Here is an 18613-nt window from a genome sequence, read left to right on the forward strand (position 1 = left end):
CCCTCTTGCTGCCTGTAAACACAGCAGAAACCCACGACCCAGAGCATCTTGAATTAAACAGCTTGTATAGAGTCGGAATTCTTTGCTTTCCAAACAAGTTCCAGATCCTGGCAGCAGGGACAGGGACTACTATAGGGGAGGTTCGTGTTCTCCCTCCCACTGCCACTAAAAGCACATTAACAAATAAAACCTCTGCTTCATTTATGCCTTGGGAGCCACGATGAACTCTGAGTTCAAATCCTGACTTTACCACTTCCTCGTGGGAGGACCCGGGCAAGTTGTTTAATCCTTTAAGAGTCAGTTTTCTCATGACTCATAGTTTGTCTGGATTACATGAGATAGTAAAAGTACAGTATGCCTACGAGTACCACCCTGAAGTTGTACAGTACACAACCTGTGTCACCATATATGGCAGCCCTGGGGAAGGCACAGACCACAAACACCTCCCTTTGAGGTCACTTCTAGTGGGGAGAATCCCTGATGCTCCATGTGGGCTCCTATAGAATCTGGAAACAAAGGCAATATCTTGAAAGTTATCCCTCTGTGGGAGGCAAGCCCCAGAAAGTCAGAGAGGGCGGCATCTATCATGCATGAAACCAGAATGTGGGGTGGGGAGATTGGTGTGAACCATAGGGAAGCCCAATTTCTTGCTCAAATAAACTGTAGAATATATAGGCTCTCTAGCCTAGCAATGCCCGGTAGAACTTTCTGCTACGATGAAAATAGTCCGTATCTGTGCTTTGAGATATGGCGGCCACTGGTCACATCTGGCTATGGAATACTTGAAACATGGCTGGAGTGACTGAGTGACCAAGTTTTACACTTTATTTAATTTCAAATGGTTCAAATTTAAATGCAAACAGTCACACTAGTAGCTACCATATTGGACAGTTCAGCTCTCAAACTTATAGCGTTATTATTCCTGTGAACCATGACCGAGAACCTTGGTAATAACAGCTTTTTAAAGTGTTTCCAGGATGCCAGACAGGTGCCCCAGACTTTCACTCATTTCGACAACTCACAACAAGCATTTGAAGAAGAAACATCATCCCCTTCTTCCAATGAGGAAAGAAGGCTAGGAGGCTAAGTTCTTGTCCATAGTTACGAGTGAGTGGGCGGTGTTGACGGGCCCCACAGCCCTGTTCTTCCCACTACCCCCGAACATTTCCAGGGCAGGCTAGTGCCAAAGGGCAAGAACTCCATCCCCAGACAGCTGGGGAGAAGTGCTAAGTGTCCCAACATTTAATCCAGCTCAGATGTTCCTGAGCTGTCCAAGGTGATAACTCAGGCCCAGTTTTGCAGAGAAGCACTGTGGGGAATTTGCAGGTGATTAGGGGAGGAGGGACAGAGTCTGTGGCAGATGCGTGCACAGGGCCCGCAGCAGGGGAGGGAGAGACTAAAGGTGCTTGTCGACCAAGTAATGCTCTTAACGGGGCTTTCAGTGGCTCAGGAGGAGCAAGACCGGAAGGGTGGGGGTAGAATCAGTGATGCACCCAATTCATCACATGGGTCACAGAGGTGGCTGTGAAAGCCTTTCTGCCACTAGTGGTATGCATCTGGCTCCTGCCTTTTTGGGCCCTGCTGTGGATACAGCACAGTTCTTGCATGCACAGTGCCTCTCCAAGCAGGGGCGGCTTTTAGGCTGAGCCTTGTGAAACTCTTGCCTAGGCACTCTGGGCTTCCTAGAGGAAGTTAGAAACTTCACAGGAGGTGGACAAGACCTAGGAGATCCCCCACTGCAGCCCGCTTATTTTACAGATGGGGCCACTGGAGCCAGAGAAGGGAAGGGACTTGCCTCGGGTCACACAGCAAGTTACTAGCAGAGTCAGAACTTAAAGTCTCCGATCTCCTAACCAAGGCATGACACATACCAGATTTTCTGCCCATCCTTCCTCCTACACAAAGGGCTACAAGTCACCCTTGTACCTTATCTGGAAGATGCAACGTGCATATAGGGGCAATGCATTGCCTGGGGACGGAGGCAAGTAATTAACAGCAGCGGTTTATTAAGCATTTATTCCTTGCCAGTCCCTGGGCTGAGTGCTCTACATGGATACTTTATTTAAGCCCCACAGCATCAGTCTGGCATTACTGCCCCATTTTGTAGATGAGGGGGCTGAGGTTCCATAAGGTAAGGTGGTTCTCTCTCTGTTATATAGCTAAGAGTGGTGGACCTGAGATTCCCGTTATTAGGTCAGCCTGCCTCCAAGGCTTTAGCTCTTTATGTCCCATCTGTACAGCCTGGTTCTGTCCTGCTCTGAGGCTGCCATGTGTCTCTCTGCCATTATTTTGTCTATTTCCATCTCTGCTAAGGAGAAGAAATCTGATTCTCCCCCTCTCCTCATCTTGCCTCCCCTACCCGCCTCTCCTCTCCATTGCAGTACAGGCACAGAGGCTTATAGTCAGGAGACCCAGCTCTGACACTGGCAATCTCCGTGAATTGGGTATGCATGCTGCCTTCCTGCTATGGCTGCTGCCACTTCTAAGATGTTGGGGATGCTTGGGTTGATTCTGAAGTCACCCTAGATATAGCAGAACAGAGTGGCCCTGAGCCTTAGGTGACAGAGAGCCCAGTGTGTGTTTAAGCTCTAAATGCTTCCCAAAATCTAACTTACTTGGTCCTCGTGATGACTGTGTCAGGTAGTGGACCCCATGCCCATTTAGTAGCTGAGAAAATTAAGGGACATAGGTTAAGGAACTTCCCTAAATAACCATGGCTAGGAAGTTGCAGGGCTGGGATTTAAATCTCCATAGTTGGCTTGAATTTGGCTTGAGTTCATGCTCCTGACCATTACAGTGGCATTTAAAAACTCACTTTTTCACTTGCTAGCTAAGCCTCAGTTTCCAGATCTGTAGCAGGGATATAATTTCTACTCTACTATGTCGTTAAAAGGATTCCGAAATGCCTGTAAAACACTCAGCACATGGTGGGTATTTGATAATATAATTATGATATGCCTTCAGCCCTTCCGGGGCCCCTGTGGCTAAAGAGACTTTGAGAGAGCCACACATGCTTTTATACAGGTAGATTCACAGGCACAGAGAGGCAAAATGTTTTGCTGAAGGATGCTCAGCCCTCTTGGAAGCGATTTCACTTTAGCGTTCGGAATTGTGCATTCAGAACCAAGTGTACCCAGCAGGCTTCTTGCCCAGCAGTCTTTGGTTATATCAGATTGTATCCTCAATGTCCAGCCTTCCATGGTCAAAATAGACTTAACATCAAGGGTTAATTCTGAGGCTCTGTCCTAGCTGGTAGGTAAGTGCTGAGTGCACCAAGATCTAGTCCTAAAAGAGAATGTGGAAATCCAGAAAGGCTCCGGGAAGTCTGCTGTGCAGGGGACTCAGCAAAGACAAAGATGTGGAGGTGGGAAGCAAGAGGAATGTGAGACTAGAAGGAAAGACAGGTGCATAGCAAGAGATGGGGCTAGACTTGTCATCTGGGTTCCGCTCTGGAGGCCCTGGAGTGCCAGCCCACAAGTATGCCTTGTTTGGAAGTCTAAGGTGTCTTAGCAGAAGGTTGCCATCTTTTTTTTTTTTTTTTTCTTTAAAGCATATTTAGTCAGCAGTAGAAAGTGCCCGATGAGCTGGGCAGGAGGGAGAGGGGCTGGAGGCAGCAACACCAGTACCTTTATGTTCCCACCTTCTATGGTAGAGCCTTCTATAGTGGATTTCTCTATGGCGAAATTCCCTGAGCAGATTCCAGCTAGTTCTAATACGTTCTCTGCTGCAAACCGAGGTCCCCAGCCAACTCTGGCCCACGTAGTGCTGAGGTCTGCAGCCCTTCGGGGGCTGGAGGCCAAATGCATCATAGGCCCAGGCCAAGGCTCCAGGAAATTGGGGTCAATTCCCTACTCCCCCGAGGGCCCAGCAGAATCATGGGGCCTGGGGCTTGGGGCTCTGGGAGGGAGAGTCGGTTCTCTGAAGCCACATGAAGCTGCCTAAACTTTCCCTGATGTCACACACAATCTCTGGGGGTGGACTCTGTGAGTCGTCCCACAGCTGCATGCTTGGGATGGACCACCCTTCTCCCGGGGCCACAGAGGTTCCCACTGCATTTGGAAAGACCCATGAGAGGCCCAGAGAGGCACCCCCCCCCACCACCACCCCCTTTCTCTTCTGAATCCTGTCTCCTTGCAGCTGTTTTCTCAGACAGGGTAGCCTCAGCCTGCATCAGCTCTTTGAAAGAGCTTATTCATTTCCTTATACACGCACTCATTCATTTATTCCCTAATTCACCCATTTCTTCGTTTGCTCACTTATGCATTTATTTCCTCACCCACACATTCATTTATGCTCTTGCTTATTAAACAAATTCATTCCATAACTCTCTACCGATTCGCCACATCTTTTCTTTTGTTAAACAGATAGTTCTTTTTTGTTGTTGTTTTGTTTTTGAGAGAGAGAGAGCGCACACGAGCTGAGGAGAGCAGGCAGAGGGCAGAGGGAGAGAGAGAAAATCCTAAGCAGACTCCATGCTGAGCACAGGAACCCGATGCAGGGCTCGATCCCATGACCCTGGGATCTGCCCTGAGCCAAAATCAAGAGTCAGATGCTTTACTGACTGAGCCACCCACGTGCCCCAAACAGTTCTTGAGTGAGCAAAAATATCTACTGAGTGATGAATGAATGGACCAAATTATCAGGACCTGTTAGAAATTGTGGAAAGGCCCTGAGGATGCAGGGTCGAGTGGGGAACCGTCTTGGGCCTTGAGGGAGTTCATCATCTGGGTGGGAACAGATGATAAACAACAAGGCAGTGCATGGCAGAGACGTTGAGGTAGCACACTCTGCAGAGTTGGAGCAGCACTAGGACACAATAGTTTGTGCCAGACAAGGTGCTGGGGCGGGGAGAGAAACAAAGCAGCCAGAAGGCCCGTGAGTACAGAGGCATGGTGTTGTGAAATAGCTATGGTGCATTTGAGAATGCAGGTGATTTAAACCAAAGTTCAAGGTTGGTGGTGGCATTGTAGGGAGCGAGAGCATGGGGAATTAGCCAAGGTTAAGGCTTTGGGGGCTCTGGAGGCCAGACACCAGAGTTTGAATCGCGGCTAAAGGGCACAGGAGCCATTGCATAGGTTTTCACACTGGTAGAGCATGATCAGCTCCTCTGGCCTCATACAGAGTTTCTCTTCTGATCAAAAGCTTGAAAGAGGGAAAGAACAGGGCACCTGGGTGGCTCAGTCAGCTAAGTATCTGAGTCTTGACTTTGGCTCAGGTCATGATCTCATGGTTCGTGGCATCGAGTCCTGTGTCTGTCTCCACGCTTACAGCGTAAAGCCTGCTTGGGATTCTCTCTCTCCCTCTTGTTCTGCCTCTCTCCCGTGTACACTCTCTTCCTCTTTCTCTCTCTCTCTCTCTCTCTCTCTCTCTCTCTCTCTCTCTCAAAGTAAACAAATAAACACTTTTAAAAAAAGAAAGAGGGAGAGAATGTACAGTGTATTCTCAGATGGAAGGACCCCCGTCCAGAAACCACTCGTGGTTCTCCATTCTCAAGGGACAGAGTCCAAACTCCATAAGCTGACATTGAAGCCACACTCTGCTTCTGCCCTACCAACTCCTCCTCTCTTGGATCACAGGATGAGAAACCTTGGGGAGCTGTCTGTTGCTCACTGTACTTCCTTGCATTTGTGCATGCCCTTTGGCCTTCCAGAAAAGTCTTTCCATCCCTGTTCTGCCTGTGATTCAATGCATCCTTGAAAACTCCTTTCCATATATCACTTCCTCTCCGGGGCCCTCCCTGCTTGCCCCTCACAACCAAAATTACTCTCTCCACATGGTCACGGCATTGCTACCGAGCACTGTCACACGGACATGACTGTCTCACTGTGGCAGATACTGGCTCACTTCACATTTGGACCCCACAGAGCTGGGCACAGTCTGGGCACTAAGAAATGGTCCTTGGCTTCAGGGGAAGGTCTGACATTTCCACAGAGCTGGACCTCCCATTAGAAGCCCAGACTTTGAAAGGGGGCACAGAGAAAGGACCATGTCTGCAAGCTGCATTTGCCTACCACCTTGCAGAGGGTTGAGAAACTGTGTTGTGCCTGTTTTAAAGAGTTGATGGGAGGGCACAGATAGAAGTATCCCCACAACACCCTCCTGGTGCCATTGTTGCTGGAATGCAATGGAATGGAGCAAAAGGAAGGAAGGGAAGGCAAAAGAGAGGAAGGCAGTGTCCAGGAAGAAAAAGCTTCTCACCTGCCAAGTTAGCATGTGGCAGAGCCCTGACATGGGGTACTTTCTCACTGGCTGAGTTTAAGTAAGCTTTGCTCTGTGGCTACCTTCTCACGAACAGCCCTAGGACCCATGTTCTTCCTTGCTGTATGAGTTAGGGAGCATTTGGTCCCCTACCTTCTCAGTTATAAAAAAAAGATCAACACACAAAACAAATCCCTCTGACAAATCTCTGAAAGAGCTTGAAGCTAGGACATAGGAAACCTGGGAGATGGGCTCCCTGGGGGGCTTTGAGCAAGCTTCTTTCTGCACGGAGTCCTCAGTTTCCCCATCTGTAAAATGGAGATGTGAACAGTGCCTCTAGTTCAGGGTGATTGGGTTTTGTACATGGTTCAGAAACTGGTTGTGGAACACTTCTAGGGCTCTGGGAGGTAAGGAGCAGTCTCCTCGTTTCTGTTGAGGGGCTTATGATGTTGAGGGTGGTCATCCCTGTTGGTCATCCTGACTGTTCTTGCGTGGTGTTCAGGGACATGGGAGCAACGTCATCCACTGCCGGAAAGATGGCACCTGGAGCGGCTCCTTCCACATCTGCCAGGAGATGCAAGGCCAGTGCTCGGCCCCAGACCAGCTCAACAGCAACCTCAAACTGCAGTGCCCGGACGGCTACGCCATCGGTACGGTGTGTGTGTGTGTGATGGTGCGAGCGGGAGGGGCAGATCCTTCTGGCAACCCGGGGCTGGTGCCTCACTGGATGTCTGGGCACCTCTACCTCGTGAGGCCCTGTAAGGGGGAAACAAAGATGAGAGGGACCAAGTCCTTGCTCCCAGAAAGAGTAAAAGGCACGAATGTTAGAGAAACAGTGGTGAGTAGGGTCTTCCTGGAGTACAGAAGAGCTGACCGCAGAATCAGGAGACAGAGGGGGCTCTCAGAGGAAGGGACGCTTACATAGGGATTTGCAAGAGCTTGTTGGGTGGGAAATGGCATTCCAGACAGAAGAAACCATGTGGCAAAGGGAAGGAGATGTGGAAGCACCTATCACATTTGGGAAAGCAATGGTGGTCCTAGCTGCCTTTTTATCTGGAATCTGAAATTTTGCATAATACTCATCATTCATGAGTACCTACTATGGGCCAGGCCCTGCATCAAGCACTGTATAGAGGCACCATATCTTATCTGCCCAATGACCCTTGACATATGAGGAAACTGGGACTTGAAGGGATAACAGAACATGCCCTGAATCCAGAGGGCTCTTCTACTCCAAAGCCTGAGTTCTTTCCGTGGCATCCCAGTTGCCTCCAACTGGAGAGATAAATAGCATTTTCAGAATATGATTTGCGTGGTGATAGGCGAGCTCACAGAGTGCTCACAGTGAGAAGAGACAACCTGGGGTTTGATGCCAGGGATTTGCCTGGTTGAAACCAGGTGCCTGGATGGATGCATTAATCACCGGCTCTGAGGCTTTCTGGGGAACTGGAGCGTGCATTGAGTCTGACCTCAGCTAAGGGCGGTGATGCTGACCTCTTGGGCTGATTCCCTAATTGACCATGATGAAAAGCCCAGGGAATTGGATGTTCTTTCTCATGGCCAGTGTGATTTATGGGATAATCACCAGGGATGTCTGGAGCAGAAGGTTATCCTGCACACAGTCACTCCCAGTTACACAGAGCCAACAAGTTCTACACCCAGCACGACGGGAGCTGTCACTTCTTGTCCAGAAGCGAGGCCCATGGTGGGAGAGGGGAGGTGTATGGGGCCCGATCACCTTTCAAAGATGGAAACACAGAGCCTGAGAGTGCATGTCAGTTCTTCACCTAAATGTAGAGTAGGGATCAGCATTCCTGCATTTGGTCCAGAGAACTTGGTGAGAGTACCTCTGAGCGCATGGTTGGTCTCTCTGATGATTCTAAAGGTACTGTAAGTTTCTACAGAGGCACCAACCCAAAGGACCCTGACCAGGATGGCTGCAGAGAGGTGGCATCTTGTGGGTCTGCCAATATAGGCGTTCAAGATGGTTGGGGCAACAGGTGTAGCAATGGTCAGTAACAGTGGCTGTTCCACCCTGAGGCCAATGCTTTCTTCTCTCCATCAGTCCTGATGGGTGTGCGGGGTTCTAGACACATATGTCTGTGATGGGGTCCCACCCCCAACTCAGTGTATACAAGTGAATATTCAGTGATACTCAGGACTGGTATTAAGTGGCCCTGGGAGGAAATCTTTTGATTAAGTGACTTTTATTTAAAAAAAACAAAACAAAACAAAAACTTATAGGGGGTCCTGGGTGGCTCAGTTGGTTAAACATCTGACTTCAGCTCAGGTCATGATCTCATGGTCCATGGGTTTGAGCCCTGTGTCGGCTCTGTGCTGACAGATCAGAGCCTGGAGTCTGCTGTGGATTCTGTGTTTCCCTCTCTCTCTGTCCCTCCCCCGCTCATGCTCTGTCTCTCCTCTCTCTCTCTCTCTCTCTCTCTCTCTCTTTCTCTCTTTCTCTCTCTCTCTCAAAAATAAACATTAAGAAAACTCATAAAAACAGACTTCCTGCATGTGTACATCCACTGATACGTTCAAATATATTCACACATGCAAAAATAAACACAAGCACAAATGCTTAATGACCAAACATAGACCCAAGCACATACATCATAAACTCATGCTTGGCATGTACACTTTAGCCAGGTAAGTGCATCAACTTGTCACCTACACACACACACACACACACACACACACACACACACACACAGAGCTATACATAGCATGTACACACCTGTGACATAATTACACACACATCACAAGCACAGACACATCTTACGCTCTGAAACATAAAGATGTGCGGAAGGCAAACATAACTCACACATGTACACAGACACATCCTGTGGCCACTCGGGACATACACTGCATTCCCATGCCACAACCACACATCACCTGGCTCTCTGCTTACCTAGCTAGAGGTAGGCAGAGGTGTGGCAGCACTATTCCTTTGCCCACGGAGCTTTTTTGTGATGAAGCAGAAAGGGAAAGAAGTTGGTATGACACTAGAACCTGAATGTCCCTCCCTTCCAAGTACCCATGTCCCCATTGCCATGCTGATGCCCCTTTAAGGAATATGGTGATCCAGGGTGGCTGGGGGGATATGGGGGAGCTAAAAAAAAAAGCAGTGTGGGACACTGGGAGATAACGATTGGGAAGGAGGGAAACCTCCAGGTCCCTGCCCTTCCCCACCTGCAAAGGCCCCCACATCAGATTCCCAGGTTGAGCCCCTCCCTGGGGAGAGCCCGCCTCACTGAGGAGGGGATTTGATCAAAGGCCTTGTAATCAGGGGTGAGGGGTGTGTCCCATCACAGGGGCTTAGGCGCTGGGGGGCACATTCTGGCGCCACCCAGAGGAGCTCGCTCTGGACCCCCCTCCCACTCAACACAGGCAGGCTTCTGTGGCAGTTAGGAGCCCTCAGAAAGTTGCTACAGGCAGGGGCCTGGTGAGATCACCCTCTGTAAGGATGCCAGTTCGGGTTCATATATCACAACACAGCAGCCTGGTCCTAAAGCCCTAGTACTGTGGGGAGGGGAGGGGAACACGGGAGGGAGCTGCGGAGAAGGGGAGGGCAGTGGTGGCCTCCTGTCTTGACCATATTTTCCCCCTTTTCCCCCTCTTGGGATAAGATAGCCTTTGTCTTTCCCTCAGAGGCGGCCTCTTGCTTTCGCAGAAGAGGATTTTATCATCACAGCCTCACTTCTGCCTTGCTTTCTAGAAGCTCCTTTAGAACGTGAACTCCCGACAGACACACAGCACTGAGTTTCTCCAACTGCTTAGTGACTTGTCCCCTTTTCCCATCACTCGTCTTTTTGGTACTTTTGCATCCCCTCCCCATTTCTTTTCTCTCCTCTGCCTTCCTTTCTCTTTCCTCTCTCAGTCTGTATCTATCACTGGACTTGGAAGGCAGAGGGATGTGGATTTTAATTCTTGGGCCTCTAACCACCTTCTCTGTAGCCTGAGCTCTGTGCACTGGTCTAACCTGAGACTTGGGTGTGATGACGACCCATCGCACGGGCTGGATATTCAGGAGGATGAGTGACCTATGACAACCACCTGCCTGGCCAGGAATCTGCCCCCACTTCTGGGTTCGGTGTCCCTGTGTTTAAAGAGAAGAGGTTGTAAACACTGTCCTAGACCTGCTGTCACCCCCCTCTTCGGTCCTTGTGAGTCTTCTGCACTAAAGAGGACTACAAAATGGCATTAAAAAGGGAACTGGTAGATAAACTATATATATATATATATATATATATATTCTAAGTATATGTGTATGTGTGTGTGTGTGTGGGGATTATACACATTCAGACATCACCCTTACCCACCCACCCACACACGTGGAAGGGAGCCTATAGAGTGGCTAACAGAGTAGAGTTGGCTGTCTCTTGTGATTCGCTTAATATTCAAGGGTGGTCCTGGCAGTAAGCTGGAGGAATGACCTCCTTAGGGCCTTGGTCAGATTCTGACATGTCCGTTCTTTGCCCACATGGATGAGCACCATTTGAGAGTCATGGAGACATCTCGTGGGATAGACTTGATTTTCAGGAGACTCCAGAATGCATGAGGTCAGGGCAGAGAATCAATGTACCAAATTATAGTCAACTTGGCAACCAAGCCACAGCTTGATGTCAGCTGTCTTCACCTGTGAAGTCCCTGGACCGAGGGTTTCTGTGTAGCACCACCCTGTTCCAGTTCATCACCAGTGCCTTCACCAGCTACCTGATTCATTTTGTCATTCCCTTATCCAGGTACCCAGTCTTTTACCCATGCAACCCTCCATCTGTGTACCTACTTCCTCCTTTATAAGATACCAGAATGCCTACTGATCGTTTACTCACCGTCCCATTCACTCACTCACTCAGTTCCTTGTCCGTCTATGCACTCACTCACTTCCTGTCTCTTCTGCTCATTCCACACATACTTGCTGAGTGCCCACCATCTGCCATGCACAGTGCCAGGCTCTGGGCACGGAATGTGGAGCACAGAGAGGGCTCAGGAGTTTACAGTCTGTCAGGGAAGAAAGCTGTTGATACAACAGTCACCAAGCCATGACAAATGCTGGCATAGTGCCTGTCAGAGGGTCTGGCCTGTCAGGAAAGCAGGGAGGGCCTCTCGGAGCAGGTGGCACTTGGGTTGAGGTCCAAAGGGCCATAAGTGGTGCATTAGTAGAAGAAGAGTGTGAAGGGTCTTGAAGGCACAGCTCGGGAGGCATGGGTGCAAGCCTGGTGCGAGCAGAAAGAGAGGGGTTAAGAGGCTGTGCCGCATTCATGGGCTCACCGTGTGCTGGGCTGATGGCTTACCAGGCACTGGGCTAGGCTCACGGATGAGTCACCCTCATCCCTGCCCGTCCAGGGCATCACTGTAACTGCGGAAAGGTAGGCACAGGGAGGGGGTAAGGCCGGCACTGAGAGACTCATCATTGCTGGACACTGCTCTCACTCAGGTGCAAAAATCAGGGCAGGCTGCTCAGAGGATTTGAACTGAGCCATGAAGAACTGATGGGATTTGACCTTGAGTAGGCAGATGGGGGTGATTCAGGAGAAGGGGTGAATGGGAGCTGAGGTATAGAGGTGAGGGGTTGTTGCAGGACTCAGATGGAAAACCTAGTGCAGTCTGGCTGGCCCACCCAAAGCGTGAAGATGGTTAATGGCAGATGAGATTGACCGGACCATGGGAGCCCACGAATGCTGGACAAAGGGGATCGCATTTTGTCCTGCTTGTGGGGAATCTTGTAAAGTTTTCAAACGAGGAAGGGCACGACCCAACTGGGCTCAGGGCCAACAAACATGGTGGTGGGTGGGTGCAGGCTAGATTGGAGACAAGAGAGCAGAGTCAGGGAGACCAGAGGCTGCCCTGCTGGAAGTTGCCTTCTTTCTTTGACCCTCAAGGCTAGGGTGGCCCAGTCCAGAGTGACAGGGCCTGCCCTGTGTGAGAGCAGCCCGTGGACATCAGGGGACTGGGGGCTGAGCTGTGGCCTCACACTGTGCTTCCCCTCAGGGTCGGAGTGTGTCGCCTCGTGCCTGGACCACAACAGCGAGTCCATCATTCTGCCAGTGAACGTGACTGTACGTGACATCCCCCACTGGCTGAACCCCACCCGGGTGGAGGTGAGTGACAGAGCCGCCCCCCGTGGCGAGGGGAGGGCAGTGACCCTGTTGGACACTCGCTATGCCCCCAGCCCGCATCAGTCCTTGTATATATGTTGAATCATTGACTTGTCGCACCTGTCGTGTGGGGTGGGAACCGTTCACAGTCAGTTCTCCAGGTCCCTCCGAAGGACCTTTTACTTCCTGCTCCTCTGAATCCTGATGACAGCCTAGGAATAAGAGGACGGATGTCTCCAGTTTAGAGATGAGGAAACTGAGGCACCAAGAACCACACAGAAAGCAGAGTCAGCTCACAGACCCATGTATGTCTGACTGGGAAGTCTGTACTGGTAAGGATGATGCAGTCTGGCTTCTCTAGATGAGCCCTTAGAAGGCCTTCCACATTCCATGGCCTAGACTTCTGGGATCCTTCTCTGCGCTTACCTTCTTTGGTGGAAAGCACTTCTCCGCGCTTACCTCCTTTGGTGGAAAGCAGTTAATCTGCGATATGGGAATTAGTAACACCCACCGTTTATGAAGCACCCACTGTGTTCGCGTGCCCAGCACCCCGCACACAAGACTGCACTGAAACCTCAGAATCGCTGGATGGAGCCGGGGGCATGGCATCGCCTCCACCGCCTACTTTTGGACACTGAGCTCTCAGGAGTGCGAGGGCTCGAACCCAAGCTTGAGTCCAAGTGCAGTGCTCTTCCCACAGTGCCAAGCTGGCATGGTCCTGGCCAGAAGGCCACGTGGGCGCCTCCTCCTGGCACCCACTGCCATTGCCCAGGCCCACTTTGGGGCTGGCCACTCCCCCTCGTCACCTGATCTATCCGAGGCCCTAGAGGCTTTGTGGGACCCCACTCTTGCCCTCCAGGGCAGCGGGGATCCTGGGCCTCATGTAGCACCGGTTCCGGGCACTGGCTCACCCTGGAGAAGGTGAAGGAGGGAGGCAGGGCATGCAGGACAATGTTCGGCTATGTCCCTCCCGGCCAGGCTTTCTGCCCGCGGAGAGGGGAGGCCTTGCTGCCCTGCTGCAGATCTGCCTAGATAGCTAGGCAGAACCCGATACCGGGTGTACGGTTTCTCAAATGAGCTGAGGGCGTGATTGCGAGGGCTTACTCAGCACCCCGCCCGTGGAGCTGGCACTGGACTGGGCCGGCCTGCCCTGCTCCCCCGCGCACCCCAGCGTTCTTCTCCTTCCTCTTTCTCACCTACGCCCCTCTGCCCCACCTCCAACTGTAGTCCCTTCCCCCTGCCCCTGTCTCCGCTCTGTTTCTCTCTCTCCTCTCCCAAGACCTCTCTCGCCTTGTTCCGCCTCCCGCCCACCCGTGCTCTTGCCCCTCTATCTGCCCCTGACTCTCCCATGCATACCCGAGACAGCTCTGTCTCCCTAACCTCAAGCTCCTCATCTGTTTTCTGCCCTGAGCGTGCCTTTCCCCATCGCGAACCCAGAGTCCCCGTGTAGATTCTCACCAAATGCCCAGTGGATGCTGGTGTGCTATTACACACCCAGGGGCGCGCACAGAACCCCCAGGTCAGAATCTCAAGGAGGCTGGAGATCCAGCACAGGTCCCTGATTGTACAGATGGAGAAACTGAGCAGCAGAGAGGGAGGGGATGAGGCCAGGGTCACAAAGGATGAGATCTGGGATCGTGCCATGCCATGCCTCCCCTCCCTCTGCCCTGCCCTGATTCCACATACCCAAAGGCAGGGGAATCACACTCCTCCGCAGAGCAGACACAGGAGACCTCCCTCATGCCCCACTACCGGAGGTCTTCTCTGTCTGGGATTCAGACCAGTTTCCCCTGGCCCGGCTCCCACTCAGGCCTTTGCTCGGCCCCCTGGGTGAATTCCCACCCTTCCCTCTGTGAGCCTGGGCACTAAAGAGTTCAGTTATAATTCACTGTGAAATAAATCCAGGGATTTGAAAGCCTGCAAGTCCCCCCCTTCCCCAGTTGCCCACCCGCTGCCTGCCTGCCTGCCCCAACCCCCACCCAGTTCCCTGGTCTGCCGGCCTTTATTGATGCTGGCCTACGGAGAGAGCCATAACGAGGTTCAGACCTCCACCGGTCTCCGGAGGCCTCATTATCCAGGAGGAAAAAAAAATGTGGTAGAAAAAGGGAGGAGGGTGAAGGGCAGAGATTGATGATTTCCAGGAATACGGCAGAAAAGCTGGCCTCTGCTGCGCCCTTGCCCCTTGTGTGACGAGAGCGACGTGGAAACAGAGCAGGCCCTGGGTAGCTCTGCTTTCTGAGGCCTGCCTCCCAGGGCCAGCACAAGGTAGATGGGTCGGGGCCAGGCTCTTTTCCAACTCCTGTCACCTTTGTCCCCGGGTGAGGACGTGCGAGGCCACGACTGATGTTTAATGGATGCCTCCTGTGAATCGGGCACTGGGTCAGCCTTTACTTACACCCGTCCCCTGACACAGTCCGTAAGGTAGGTCTTAGTGTCTCCGTTTTTCCCGGAGAGTGAATGGCATCTCAGGGATGGAAGCCACTTGCCTAAGAGAAATTGAAGAGACACCCCGACCAGTCTAATGCAGTTTTCTCCAGCTACCCGTGCCGTCTCTTTTCAATGCATAACAATGATAATAAAGGCAAAACGTTGACCGATGGCTTGCCAGGGACTGTGCTGGTAAATAGTTAACAACTGGCTGTCCGCCACTGCCTCCACCTCCGCCCCCTAAAATAACCGTATAGAACTCTGACTTGTAGCATTTGCTAATGACAGTGGTGTAAAGACTTCCCCCCGTGGCAGATGTCAGGTTCTCCAAGTTGCCCTCATCGCACACAATGTTGGGAAGGGACCCTAACCCTAACCCTAACCCTAACCCTAACCCTAACCCTAACCCTCTGGTGGCATTACCACCTCTCATGAGCCCACATGACAGGATCTATTTTAAGTACTTTACACGTATTGACCTGTATGACAAGAACAGTACCCACTTAGATGAGTAGAATCTCAACACTGAGGGCATGTGGCTAGTGCACCAGAACAGTGGCCTTTGCAAAGGGCAGCCCCACGGTCATCTTGCTTACAACGGTACTGCCCTTAGTGCTGAGTACACAGTGGGTTTCGCTAAATACTTAACGGTTGCAGGGTCAGGTGACCAAGGTTCTAGTGCAAACCCAGGCATCTTCTTGCTGTGTGTCCTTGGACAAATCCTATCATTTCTATAAGCTGTAGTTTCCCCAACTGTGGAATGAGACATAGTCCTGGATCAAGAGTCACAAACTGAAACACCCACAGGAACCAGGCAGGCAGGATAAATGGGTGAAGCAGGCCAGGCCTATCGTTCTGTATACTAAATACCTAGTCATATTATTCATAGTAGTAGCAATGTTTTACTGTACGTATTTCAGACAGACTTAAAGAAAATAAATGCCCATGTACATACTATCCCACTTAAGAAATAAGAATTTTTAAATACAGCTGGAAGTTTTTCTTACTGAGATTTAACATATATGCTGATCCTTAGCAAGAGATTTGAGAAATTTGTATGTTTGCGGCCACTCCTGAAACCACTACCCAGGTCAGGGTCTGTGACTCCCCAAAGATCATCCCCTCCCCATGCCAGGCAATGGCTGCACCAATGAGATAAGTTCTACTGGGGGTTTCTTATTCCTTTTTATTGAGGTATAATTGACATATAAAATTATATTAGTTTCAGGTGTACTAAAATGTTTAGTTTTACTTTCAAAAACAAGAACACTGTGTCCCTTCATTTTTTTTTAAAGTTCTTTCCTTTGAAAGCCCCCACTCCCCCACCCCCACCCCCCACTTTTGGAAGTGACAGGGATATGGAAGATAGGGAGAAATCTTCCTCTTCTCTAATAAATGAGATGATACAAACTCAATGACAGATGGAAATGTCTCTTGGCTCCGGTGCTGGAGAGACTGCAGGGAATGGTAGAGACAGTGGTGAACTCTGGAAAACATCCTGCTTCCCAAGGGGGCTCTCTAGCCAAGTGTGGCAGTGTGGAAATGTATGCCTAGTACGACTAGAGTTTCCACTTTTTCTTGAGAAAAAATAAGAAATCTGGAGTCTTTAAAATGTAAAATCTCTTAATTTTTTAAAAAATACTGGCAAATAATTTTGACTTCTGTTAAGCACTTTGTGTGCCAAACTGAACATTTCTGTGGGTTGTGTAGCCTGGAAGCCGTTGGCTTGCAACCTTTGGATGAGATAGACTCCCAGCCCTGGGCATCTCGAATTCTGGGTGGCATTCTCTGTCACCAGCCCCAAAGGAGCACCTCTAATCTGCCCTGCACCTTGACTGGGTCACAGCAAATGTAGTTCACAACCTCAGAGGCTTGTAATTCTTCTAGGTACTTGAGACCTTGGGTTTTATAATGGCTCCTGGAAAAAAAAAAAAAGGATGGAAGGAGGGAGGAAAGGGAGGAGGAGAAGAACAGGATGGAGGAACTTAAGGGAAAAAAAGGAAGTCATTGTTTATTGAAGGCATCATTTACATAGGCATGGTTTGTTAGGCAGGTCAATAAATGCCACCTCATTTTGTCTCCACCATACCCCAGTGAGATCAGTAGGGTCACCATTTTACCCATGAGGAAGCTGAGGTTCTGAGGGCTTGTCACTGCCCAATTCACATAACTAATGTGGTTCAACCAGAATTTGAACCCAGCGCTAATTCTCCTGCATTTCATCATGCAAGGCAACCACCTTCCACATTATAAATCATAATTCAACACTTGCAGACAAAGGATGCAGAATTCTGTCCTTGGAAGAGAAGGCAGCACTGTGGGAAACCCTGTCAAGAGTCCACAAGGCAGAGATAGAATGGTTCTGAGTGGACATGAAGTCCAGTCTATCTGATGTATGGATGGAGATATTGTGTGCCCTGGAGGTGAAGCCCATGGACGGAGAGATGTGTCAGGGATCCAGTGATTTCTCATTCACTCATGGACACTCCCATGCATCCACTCACTTGCTCATTGGTTCATTCACTCATTCAAAAACATTGATTATGCCCTTCTAAATGGCAGGCAGTCCTCAAACACCAGGCATACAGGGGTGGAAAATGCCTCAACTTTTAAAGAAAGCCAGAAGCTCCAGAACTGCTAACAAAAGGCAAAAATAACTTAAATGGTAGAATTCACTCACAGTAAGGCTTGTAAATCAAGGACAGAATTAAGGAGAAAAGAGGGCTCATCCTAGAAGGTATTAGGAGGGGTATCTGATCTGAGCCTTAGGCTGGGGAGGCTCTCTTACGATGCTTTCTCACAGGTCTTCAGCGCTGCCTGGGACCCATCTTCTCTGGGACTCATCTTTGAGACAGTCCTCCCCCACCTCTCTTTGTCTCATAGCCTCTCCACCTTTCTGAGCCTTGGTCTTTCCATCGGTCGAAAGAGTCAACTATTTTATACTCACAGTTTTGGGGGCTAGGACACCATAAGTGAGAATGCAGGGTTCCAAGTATAGACCTGGAAATCAGAGAGCCGTGGGCTTAATTCCTGACCGTCATTGCCTCTGTGTATGGTTGGGAGCAAGTTGTTTAACTCCTCTGTGCTCTGTTTCCTCCTGTGTAAACCAGACTCAAAAATAGTAGCACGCTCATAGTTATGGTGAGAATTAAGTAGATGAAGCCTCAAGCACAGGGAGTGTGTTGATGAGGACGAGGATAATGATGGCAGGGTGGGTAACTGTGCTTTGCTGATGATGAGGTGACGACAGTAGTGCCGGTGGGTGCTAATGATGGCAGTGGTGGTAGCACTGGTGGCCTGGGTGTTGATGCTGACGGTCACTACAGCCAGGAAGACAGGGCGCTCTATTCTTCCTAAGCACACCCACCGTTGCCCAGGTAGGAAACGAAAGCCATCTTACAAAACCTGGTCTGAAACCTGGCCTGCCTCTCACTGGCATCCAGAGGAACAAGGCTGACGTTTGCGGGGCCCCATCTGGGATCTCCCACTTTGTGGTGTAAAATAGCCTAGCCTTCCCTTCAGCTCCTGCCCCTTACCCGCTTCCCAGTTCTCCTCACATACAGAGAGGTCCTGTGGTGAGACAGGTAGGGCGTGCAACCCAAAGGAATAGTGGAAAATCCAAAAGCCTTGGAAAGATAAATAGGCTCCTGCGGATAGTATAAAAGTCCTTTCTCTGAACTCACGTCAGGTAAACCTCAACTGACAGAAACTTGTACAACCACACCACGACACTCCTACAGACGGATTAAATTAGCTCTCAGATAAACAGGGGGAGGGATGGGCATCAAATCCCTCGTGGATCCTAACCCCGCTGTTTTCTATGACCCGAGCCTTACCGAGTGCCCCTCCAAGCATCCCTGTTTTTTGGCTGGGGACAGACCCTCAGA

The 18613-nt window shown here is 50.4% G+C and overlaps 1 protein-coding gene across 1 annotated transcript in view; it reads left to right on the top strand.

Moving 5' to 3' along the window:
- The window catches only part of PAPPA (pappalysin 1), a 240957-nt gene that overhangs the window by 198873 nt on the left and 23471 nt on the right, over nucleotides 1-18613 (top strand). The window contains exons 18-19 of the mRNA XM_042964314.1: nucleotides 6701-6848; nucleotides 12193-12302. Of these exons, the coding sequence (XP_042820248.1) occupies nucleotides 6701-6848; nucleotides 12193-12302 (258 nt within the window). The remainder of the gene's footprint in view (nucleotides 1-6700; nucleotides 6849-12192; nucleotides 12303-18613) is intronic.

The sequence above is a fragment of the Panthera tigris genome, chromosome D4 (assembly GCF_018350195.1).
Source record: "Panthera tigris isolate Pti1 chromosome D4, P.tigris_Pti1_mat1.1, whole genome shotgun sequence".
Classification (NCBI taxonomy): domain Eukaryota; kingdom Metazoa; phylum Chordata; class Mammalia; order Carnivora; family Felidae; genus Panthera; species Panthera tigris.